The 11,556-nt window shown below is 36.6% G+C and overlaps 1 protein-coding gene across 1 annotated transcript in view; it reads right to left on the bottom strand.

Moving 5' to 3' along the window:
• Positions 1-1,626: 1,626 nt before the first annotated feature.
• The window catches only part of LOC131218082 (uncharacterized), a 29,502-nt gene continuing 19,572 nt past the window's right edge, over positions 1,627-11,556 (bottom strand). Inside the window, exons 3-9 of the mRNA XM_058212764.1 lie at positions 7,983-8,098; positions 3,479-3,569; positions 3,340-3,381; positions 2,276-2,385; positions 2,121-2,178; positions 1,890-1,986; positions 1,627-1,777 (exon numbers count right to left, since the gene is read on the bottom strand). Of these exons, the coding sequence (XP_058068747.1) occupies positions 1,627-1,777; positions 1,890-1,986; positions 2,121-2,178; positions 2,276-2,385; positions 3,340-3,381; positions 3,479-3,569; positions 7,983-8,098 (665 nt within the window). The remainder of the gene's footprint in view (positions 1,778-1,889; positions 1,987-2,120; positions 2,179-2,275; positions 2,386-3,339; positions 3,382-3,478; positions 3,570-7,982; positions 8,099-11,556) is intronic.

The following is an 11,556-nucleotide window of genomic DNA, read 5'->3' as shown; positions in this document are numbered from 1 at the left end:
GGAACTTGATTGTATACGGATAGGATCCTATTCATGTTAATGGAAACTTGAAATTTATCAAAGTTTATGCTTCCATGTCCTTCTAAAATTTTCCAACAGCACACTCACGTGGGGTGAAGGGCGATGGCAACAAAATGCCCGATAGTAAGGAGTTGTCCATCCCAACTCGTCCTAGATTCCACAACATAGGATGACCTCAAAACTAATCACAGGTCACCCAAACCCGATGACGTGGTTAAGGAATTCAAGGTACTCAAGAAAATTTGATAAACAATTGTTTCCTTAGCCATGGTAGCTGTGGAGTTGACTTCATTCTTTACTCAAGGGCCCACAAGAGAGATTCCAGAAGGAGCCCCTATAACTTTAGAACAAGATCCATCAACATATGAACCATTGGATTTCCAAGGAACATAAACAATATAAAAGTCAAGGAACTATCTTTCGAACAAGAAGCTAGCTCATAGTCATGATAAGCATTGAGCACACAAAGTAAATTCCCACTAGTCACCACCACGAGAGATATCTATACATTTAGATGAATTTGACAAATATAAAAAAATCAAAAGCGATACCTTAGATGGATCTAGAGTTAGCATTTTGTCCAGTAACTCCAAAGTAGGGGTGTCAAGACTGTTGAGAAAAGGGAGTATAAATTAAGCCCCTTCTTCATTTCCATCAACTTTGATGCCAACTACTTGAGATATTGAATTAGAACTTATCATTTGAAAATAGACAACTAAATCTAGAACTACTTACTCTTTGAAAACCTCCTTAATACATCTCTCCATTGGACTTTGTGGCTTGAGTTCATTATACTTGGGCAAGTTGGAAACTCCAGGCCAGTTGTCTTCATCAGCAGATCCACACAACGCATAAATTTCATGCAATTGATCTGCCTGCAACTAGCAAAAAACGGAGCACTAGCATCAGCCTTCTCTACTGGGATCACAAAGTAGGAGGCTTACTTTTCAAATCAAGACAACCAAAACCCACACTGAAGTTATATATATATATATATATATATATATATATATATATATATAATTTCATAGATGAACTGGACTACCATGGATACCAATGTTGGAATGCAGATTTTCTACCATTGAACTACATGCTCAAATCCAAACTCATACCAAAGTTCATAAAAGAAAATTAAAACCGAAGTTTATGCAAAATACTAGAGGTGACACAAAGGAACAATCACAGAAAAGAGAATATTTTGCATGATGAAAAAATATCCGTGTAAGAAATACGATTGTATGTTATGTGGGCTGGTGGTCATACAATGGAAAAACATGAATGTCCCTGAACATCAAGTTTGAATGACTACAAGTATGGCCTTTCCAAGGAAAAAACCAAAGGCATATTTTCACATTAAGGTGAAGGAATGGAAAAAGCTTGAGGCATCAAATCTTTTATTGATGGTCAGGAAATAATGGAAGTATCCACTCTTGATTTAATAGAGAAACACAGAAGGCGAGATTCCTTTCCTTAATTGATTACAATCACAGAATCCAGTGCAGATCCAATTCAGCTTGTTTTTAACATAGATTCCTTCCCATAATTGATTACAATCACAGAATTAAGAAAGCCAATTTCATATTCCACCATACATAAATCCTCCATTTAAGGATTTGGGATATAGAAGCCTGCCTTGTTTTCCCCTTCCATGACTTGTTGTCCAAGCAGCTTTGTAAAAACACAGCCAACAGACCATATGTCAATAGAAGTGCCATAATCACGATCCTCCTTGGTTTGAAGAAGCAATTCTGGAGGCCTACTCACACCATTATGATCATGAACCAGTTGAGAAGAGGAATATATGGTTTATTTTCTTGGTATGAAAGAAAAGAAGATTAACTATGATGGTGATCAAGGTATAGCAATACCTATACCACAAAGAAGTAACCTCTAATGTAAGTTTGGTGTTGTCCTTGTTTGGTTCATTGCTGTCATCACTGGGGCACCAGCGTGAAAGGCTAAAATCTGCAAGCTTTAAACTTCATTATTGATGAGAATGTTTTGTCCTGCACAAATATGTGCAGAATGGATATCATGGAAGCTTCAAAAAATAAAATCCTCAACAAGAAAAAGATCCAATTAAGTATTTGATGACAAACCTTTGATGTCACGATGAAGCACTCGATTAGCATGACAATAGCAGAGCCCATCCAATATCTGTTTCATATAGCAATGACAAGGAAAATTGGTAAACACCTAATTTCCAAGGGTCAGTTTAATGAAGGAAATGAACTTCTTTTAGGCCACGTGATACCTTGACATGTGCAGCTGGAAATGGCGCATCTCTATGACTTAAAAGACCTTCCAAAGTATGGTCCATGTACTCAAGAACCAAGTAGATTCTACCAGTGTAGTGGTAGCCAACTGTAGCCCTTACAAAAATGGTAAAAGAATTAGTAACTTGCCTCAAATTAACCTACCATGATTTGGTTCCCTAAACTTCTATGATATGACTTGAAAGCCACTAAGATTCAAACAATACATAATCAAAGGTTTTAAAACACCCCCGAAAGAAAAAGAAAAAAAAAATGGAGGCTAAGGCCATCCTTACTCATCGTTAACAAATTGTCAACAGTGAAAAATATGCTAAATCATTATCATTGCAAAGAGCATGTGTAAAATCTACCTCATGTATGTTGTAAAAAATTAATCTAAATACCTATTCTCCATGCCCCAATTTATTCTGTCACCTAATGAATACCCATCCATTAAGAGGCCCCCACTCAAAGACTCCTTGAATAGCTTCAACGTTATCATCTCTCCTCATAGGAGATTCTTATGCCAATTTGGCTGGAAAAATCAAAGGTCACCATTTCTTTATCTCCCTTAAAAGTTCCTCCAATATTGGGCCCCAAAGACCTATCATCCTAATATGATCCTGTTAGCCAAAATAGATGGCTCAAGAGAGTGAAAAAGCAGAAGCCTCTTGACTGAGTCAGCATGAGGTAGACAGGCTTCAGAATCCTGTCAGCAGCTCAGCGACATACTGATGAAAACCCCAATTATGAGAGATCCAAAAGCAGCTCAGCAGGAGCAAGCATAAACCACCAGCAAATTGGGTTCATCATGTTGGAAATTTAGGGAGATATAATATTTCTTTTAACAAATCAAAATCAATCAACTATATTATAAAATTACAAGATTACATGTACTTGAACTACTTTTTCCTCAAACGAAAAGAAACCCCAATATAATCCTAACCATCTATTACTTTAATCATAAACATCTATTTCAATAAAATATTAAAATAATGTAAACACCCTTGAATCCCATCACAATCTCATCGGTCTAAATTGGATGCCATGTTGAGAAACACACCTGGATTTCCTTGCTCGTCCTTGTCAATGTCTTGAAGAAAATCTGAAGAACAATTTGTTAGCCTTGATAAAATTTATGTAGGATTAGAGCCACTAGCTGAGCAAAGAAGAAAAGGAAAATGTGAAAATTCAAATGGAACCTGAAGATGTTAAAATCTCCTTCAAAGGAATCACATTTTTATGATCAAATGTTCCTAAAATTCTAATTTCACGCATTACAGCATTTACTTCCTGCAAAGCACAAAACAAAAAGGCCCACCATATTCATAAGCGTGAATATATCACTAAAATGACTTTACCAGCTACCTGTCTCAAACTGTTTCCCGGTCATGACAATAATCAACAGAAGAAAAACACCATACCACATACTGTAAATCACCCATTAATATCTCTTTCAAAGCAACAATTTCCCCTGTTTGTTTATCCTTCGCCTCATGTACCTCGCTGCGATTTTGGAAATAGAAGAAGAAAATTCCTCTGGCATGAGGATTTGGTAGTAACTCAAAAGGAAAATTTTACATTAAAATTTTCCAAAGAACTAAAACAAAAGCTGTGTATTTATTTATCAAGAGAAAATAAATGAAACATGCAACCGCTGAAGTCATACCACGACAAAAAACAGAACATTTTCTACAAATACTTCCGTATTATTGAAGTCATAATTTACGGAACAAAAACAAGGGCAGCATAGTTTCCTACAAAACTCTATTGTCTAATAGTGAAAGATAATATTGTGACAGTACTTCTGCTAAAAGCCCGCACCTAATTGCACATGGCAATGTTGGACATATGGGAAAGATCATAGATTTCAATCAGGTGAGCTACATGCTTTATATCTCGAGGCCAGAAAACATGTCAGTTTTACCTAGGAAAAACTTGTTCTACACATCCAGTCTTTTAATATACTGTTCCACACATGAGCAGACTGGCATTTCTTGGGCTAGATTATCTGCTAAGTGTGAACCACTTGATGGACCACTCGGATCTTGCACTGTTTTTACATGCGTGTAGGCAAGGTTTTATTGGTAATTAGAGAGCAATCAAGCAAACAAATATGAACTTTTTGGGAGCCAGTCATCAAGATTGGGTTTCCCCATGTTCTGTGCAGACATCATTCACTCTTCCTGCTGCAGAACACCCAAGATCGAAAAAAGAGAAGTCACATGGGCCTTACAAAAAAGAAAAAAATTTGAACGAACAAATGAATGGACCACACACCTAACATCTTTTACAAAAGCATCAGAAAACAATTAAAAGAAGTACAGAAGCCCTCAGATTACCATCTCTCTCTCTCTCTCTCTCTCTCTCTCTCTCTCTCTCTCTCTCTCTCTCTCTCTCTCTCTCTCTCTCTCTCTCTCTCTATTTGCTTATTCAATTGTTTCTCTGTATGCCCAATAAATAGAAAGGATACCACAAAAAGATCCAAAAGCAGAATCAACAAAACATTTGAGAACAGCTTTCAATATCTCAATATCTTCACAGAAAGAATAAAAAATAAAAAATCCATTGGGCATACAGAGAAACAATTGAATAAGCAAATGAATAAATGCCTATCTAAAAACATAAATAAACCAAAGCCATAACTTCAATGCCCCATAAGAAAACAAAATAGATAGTGAATCAAGGTCAAAGACTTAATGCCATCTTCAATGCCATTTTGGGAGGAAAAAGAATAATAGAATTAATTAAAACTTAATCATTTTGAAAAACGTCAAATCCAAAGTTTTAGTATGCATCTTTCTTTCTTTTTTTGAAAAAATTGAAAAGAAGATGTTTGGAATTTCAAGGCAGGTATTCGGATCAGTAGTGAAAGCTGCAACATTTTAGAGTCCTGGAATTTCGAGGCAGGAATTTGGATTGGTAGTGAAAAACGTGCCGTTCCAATATCATCTGCTTTTTATATCAAGATTCTCTCTCAAATAAACAGGGAAAATAACGGGGAAATATCAAGAAAATAATAGGGAAAATCCAGAACTTATCTTTCTGCATTGGAAACCCAAAAATCCTTCCAGAAAGGACGAGAAAACCATAACAGAATTCGTCTTTTTTTCTAGCTGGGGAGATGAATTCCGACGAAAAGGAAGCAAAAACCACAAGAAAATCAGACCAAAACAAGGTTCTAGAACTTTATTCAACTAATCAAATCCTACAAACCTTTCAATTTAGACCAAAAAACGAAAGAAAATCAAGAAAGAGAGAATCTGAGATTTGTTCTCTCTTCCTTTCTTCCTTCTGAACCCATCTTGTGGAGTATTGAAATTTCAAACGAAAATAAGCAAAATTGCAGACTGGAATTTGGATTCTGCATCAAACCCACTTGTCATTTCGTATAAATCAAGAATTCAAAGAGGAGAGAGAAAACAAAAAGTGAAATGGATTGACTGCAGCTGATAGAGAGAGAGGGTGTTGGAGTTATTACCTTCAGAACTATTCCTTTTCTTTTGGTTTGATTGAAGGAACAGAGAGAAGAAATCTTCTCTTCTTGTTGGATTGATTGAGAGAGAGAAGAAAGAACTCGAATGACGGTTTTTCGATAAGCGAAAGGGCGGGAGGGTTCTAAAAAGTGAGGATCGTCGGCACGAGTATATGGACAGCGTACTCGGGTCTTCAGTTTTTCACAGTGGGCCCCGCTTTCAGCAATCCAGGGAACACGGATTAGGTACTACCCTAGCTAGCAACGGACAGCTGCTCTTAGGGCCCACCGTGATGTAAAGGATTTATCCACACCGTCCATCCATTTTTCTGTATCATTTTAGGGTAAAGCCCCAAAAATGAGGCAGTTCCAAGGCTCATGTGGACCACACAGTAGGGATTAAACACTTGCCGTTGAAAACTTTTTGGGTACGGAAGTTTTCGATCGAGCTGATATATATGTTGTCCCTTCATCCACGTCTATGTGAACTTATTAACAGTTTGGATACCAATTAACCATATATATATGTTGTCCCTTCATCCACGTCTATGTGAACTTATTAACAGTTTGGATACCAATTAACCATCACGGTGGGTCCTAAGAAGGGTTCAATGGTGGTTGTCAATATCGCTGCTGCTTCCTTCGGTGTGGCCTACTTGAGACTTGGATCTTGATCATTTTTAGGCTTACAAGCTAAAATGATATGGAAAATGGATGGACTGTGTGAATAAATCCCATAGGTAGCCCCTCATAGCAGGGTTAAGTACCCATATCCTAAATCATTGATGACAAAATTCATCTTAGAAAATAAGATTTTGCTTTGAAAGTGCACTTGACTCGGTGGAGATCGCTAGTGAATATGGAGCTCTATATGCCATGTACACTAGTAAGAATATTTGAGAAAGGTTTATTTATCACTTACTATTCTATTACGGCGTGTTTGGGCGGTGGGATTAGAAGGGATTAGGTGGGATAGGATTCAAAAAACATAATTATTACCCATGGCAGGGATTGTCCCCTCTTGCCATGGGATAAGATTAATTCCCTGATTTGTTGGTAACACGGTGGTACAGTATATCCCTAGCATGGATAAGCAAATTGTTGTGCCTTATTCCTGGCAGCCCTCGTGGCAGCCAATGAGAAAGTGACATGTGTCATTGCACAAGAGATAATAGGTGAATGAAAAGATCTTCAAAATGTCATTTTCAAGCATTATTTTACATAATCCTAATTGGCAAAATATTAATACTATATGTCATCAGAGGACCCGAATAATCAATGCGGCCGATGTGTACTGATGAACAAGTAGCAGCTGAAAAAAGCAAAGCTTGGGTGAGAGAAGAGGAATAGATGGGAAAAAGAAATGTATCCAAAGAAGGATGTAGTGGACTCCTCAACTACAGTAATGGCTGAAGTAATGATAAAAATATATTTAAGAATAAGTTGTGTAAAAAAAATCTATAAATAGGAGAGAAAAACTATAGAACAATCCCCCAAAAAAATAACAAAAACAACAACTAATCTAATATTAATCAAAATTTCTATTTATCGCAGTTATCCTATGGGTAGCGATAATTCAATAGCAGTAATTCTTAGTTCTTAGTTATAATCAATGTCTATATTTATACGCTGGACTTGATACTTATCCAATATCAAACAATTCTTTTAAGAGACACATTAATTCTTATAGTTGCTCTCAACGACTGGCTGTGAGTTTACTTTTGTCTGGTTGCACTAGTATTTTAAAAAGTTCTTTCTTGTGAAAGACAAAGCGCAGCCTATCTTTGGAGGAACAACCCCACCCTTCAACAATTACATGATCACTATAAAATTCTGCGAGTGGTTGAGGAAGTGACATATGTTTGTAGAATCTTGTCATATACGTTCACGTCGGAGTATCTGCTTATTTCATCGATTAGGGTTGAAAGCTCATTCGGTTTGAATCGAGTCACTTTATTAATTATGGCATGCTCGTACTAAAACACACATGATAGAAAACAAAGAGCGCCGACAGTTTTTGGCATGCCCCGTGGGACATTACAAATAATTACTTGGTTGTCAGAAATTTCCTTTTTTTTTACACCAGCTATGCAAAAAATTAACAATTTTGACATATCCAATAGAAATTTGATTGCAAGAATGCTTACCAGTGCAGTAATTCTAAGAAATCATGAGTTGAAGAGGTGGTTGTAATGCTTTTACAGCTGCTAGCGCTGTTGCAGCTAACGAACCTCTTGCTCAAGAGGAAGAGGTGCAAGTGCCTCAGGCACCCGAGCAAGTGAATCCACCACCTGTTCTGGTGCTTGCACTGCCAAATCTAGTAGAGCTTCATCATATCGGGTTGAACCTAGTGAAATTATGTCGACCGGGATAGTCTATGTTCAAAGGGAAATTCAACCTGTGGCGAAAATGTAATGGGTTTAAGCTGATCAATCATGGGCTCAGGTAGAATCCTTTAATAGGTGGATGATTAGCAATACTGAAATCATGAATTGGTTGGAGGTTATGTTTGCCGAGAGAGCACTGGTTGCACCTCAACAACAGGTCAATAATAGTTCTGTTTGGGAATCTAGCCCAGACAACTGGTTGCTCGTACTAACCACTTGCTCTAAAAGCTTGAACTGTTAGAGCATGGTGAATTAATTCCTTTATCTGATAGCCCAAGTCCCACATCTCATGAGTTAGGACCTCGGTCAAACCCCCCTCATGGGCCCCAAATCATATGAGTACCGCCTCACATGGGCCGGCCACCCTGAGTGTGTCCCCGCATCCCATAGGCTACCCCATTCGAGCCCAGTGTGAAATGCACATTAATTACCCCCGGTGAGGAGTCTCGAACACAAGACCTCCCCCGTAGGCCCCGCCCACCCCGAGTGTGCCCCTACATCCCACAGGCGACCCCACTCGAGCCCGATGTGAAAATGCCCCTACATTATACTAACTTGCTTAAAGAGTTCGTTGATTGCTTTACTTGGAATCATCATGAGTTACCTGAATTAGATTAAAAACTGGTCAAGCATAGGTTACCTATGAAAAATGGCTTTCAATCATATAAACAACCACCTAGACGAATGATGATTGAAGTTACACAAAATATTAAAAAAGAAATTGAACGGCTTTTGAAAGTAAATATCATCAAACCCATCAAATACGCTGAATGGATTTTAAATATAATATTGGTTATCAAGAAAAATGATAAAATCAGAATCTACATTGATTTTCAAAATTTAAATCAAGTCACACTAGAGGATAAGTATCCCATGCCTATGGTCGACCAATTGATCAATCGAGCAACATGACATCAAATGGTTTCTTTTATAGACATCATTTAGTATATAACCAAATAAGCATTGCAGTTGAGGTCGTTCTAAAAATAATATTTAGATGTCCTGATCCTTTGGGAATGTTTTGTTGGGTCGTAATGTCATTTGGACTAAAAAATGCAGGAATTACTTATCAAAGAGTTATAAGTGCCATTTTCCATGATATGATAGACCGATTCATAGATATTTATATTGATTACATAGTAGTTAAATCGGCCAGTTCAGCTAAACATTTTGATCACTTATAGAAATCATTTGAACAAATGAGGATTCATAAGCTCAAAATAAACCTTCTTAAATGTGCTTTTAGTATATTGACAGAATTTTTTTTAGGATTCATGGTACATCAAAGGGGAATTAAAATCGATCAACATAAGGCTTGAGCAATAATGGAAGCTCAGATGACGAGAAATGAAGCTGAATTGCAAAGGTTTCTAGTAAAGTCAATTTTATGCGTCGATTTATTTCTAACTGTATTGGAAAACTAATGTGTTTTATCCATTGTTGAAGCTAAAATAAGGAGACGAGTTCAGATGGGAGCTAGAAATGATGACCGAATCAATAATAAAAAATGTATCAGTGATGGGTGATTCCTTATTACTTATTAACCAATTTGTTGATTTATTTAAATGCACAAGTACAACCCTCTAACCATATTATGTTTTGGCAAATCAGTTGCTAAACAGATTCGATGAGGTCAAGTTGAAACATATAACTCGAGAAAATAGTATTGATGCCAATGAAATGACACAATTGGCATCGAGACTTCAAATTGTCTAAGGATTTGAAGCAAGAACAATAATACATAAAGGACATCATTACCTTCGGTTTTTCAAAAGGAATCGACTGAAGAAATTTGTTAGGTCAAGATAAGTAATGATGACTGGAGAAATCCAATTATAAATTATCTCCGATTCCCACAAATAAAGGTCGGCCGAAACATTAGGAGATCGGTCGTGAATTATGTCATGATTGATAATGAGTTATATCGAAAAGGGGCTGATGGAGTATTATTGTGATGTTTGGGGTGGCTATGGGAGAGGTGTATGAAGGAATTTGTAGAGCACATCAAATTGAAAGAAAATGAGACTTATGCTCCAATGCTATGGATATTTCTGGCAAAAAATGTCAACCGATTGTATCCAATATACCAAAGGATGCAAAGCATGCTAGAAACATGGGCAGATACAACATGTATTTGCAATTGAGTTGCATCCTATTGTCAAACCTTGGCCATTTCGAGGATAGGATATTGATTTGATAGGAAAAATTTATCATCATTCATTTAAAGGACAGTTTCATCATTATGGCTGCTAATTATTTTACCAAATGAGTGGAAACAAAACCTATGTTGGGCACCGGTCATCAAAAAATTGTTGAATTCTTTGAAACTCATATAATTCATTGATTTGGAATCCTTGAGTCGATTACTATGGACCAAGGTGCAACATTTTCATTTAAGGAAGTCAAAACAATGGTCAATCAATATAAAATTAAACTATTACATTCATCACCTTACTACGCTCAGGCCAATGGCCAGGTTAAAGTCGGCAATAAGGTCATCAAGAATATTTTGTGCAAGATGATCGATGAGAATCCTAAATAATGACACATTAAGTTATTAAAAGCTCTTTGGGCTTATCGGAATTCATTTTGAATAAGCATAGGGATGAGTCCATTTAGACTTACGTATGGACATGATGCTATGTTACTTTTGGAAGTAATTATGACATCATTACAGGTAGCCTATCACGCTAATTTGATCCGAGTCGAGTTCACAAAAGCTATGTTGGTTGAACTCGATGACTTAGATGAAATTTGGCTGAAGGCGTTGGATTCTATTGTGTTTAACAAAGCTCAAGTCACCCTAGCTCATAATAAGAAAGTGAAAAAAAATGCTTTTCGAGAAGGCGATATAATCTGGAAAGTGATATTGCCTCTCGGAACCAAGTTGAGTTTCGTAAATGGTCGCCTATTTAAGAAGGACCATTCACAATGGTAAAGGTTCTTTCTAGTGATGCTTACATTCTTCTTGATATGGATGAAAAGATCATGAGGAATCCTGTAAATGGTCAGTTTTTAAAAGCATATCATCCCAATGTATAGGATAAATATAAAGATCAGGCCAAACAATGACTAGATTGATCAATGGTCATGCATAAAAGGATGAAATTGGTCACAAAAAAAAAAAGAAAAAAAAGAAAAGAAATATATTATATTATAAGGTCGATAGAAAAACAAAATGTGGCCTAAGCCGACTACATATGCTTATGTGTATATATAAAACAAATAAACAAACAATTAAAAAGGAAAAAAGGAAAAAATAGAGACTCGACCGAAAAGAGTAGGTCAGGTATGAGTAGCCCTGATTGTATCGAATTTGGCTATTGACCACTTATGGTTTCTTCAGCTTTATGCATGATAGCTCTCCAAGAAAATTTCTCAGTCACCATGTGATTAAGGACTACAACAATTTCATCTA

Source organism: Magnolia sinica, chromosome 11 (assembly GCF_029962835.1).
Source record: "Magnolia sinica isolate HGM2019 chromosome 11, MsV1, whole genome shotgun sequence".
Lineage (NCBI taxonomy): Eukaryota > Viridiplantae > Streptophyta > Magnoliopsida > Magnoliales > Magnoliaceae > Magnolia > Magnolia sinica.
Note: the sequence above shows the minus strand (reverse complement) of the source record. Positions and strands in the feature narration are given on the sequence as shown.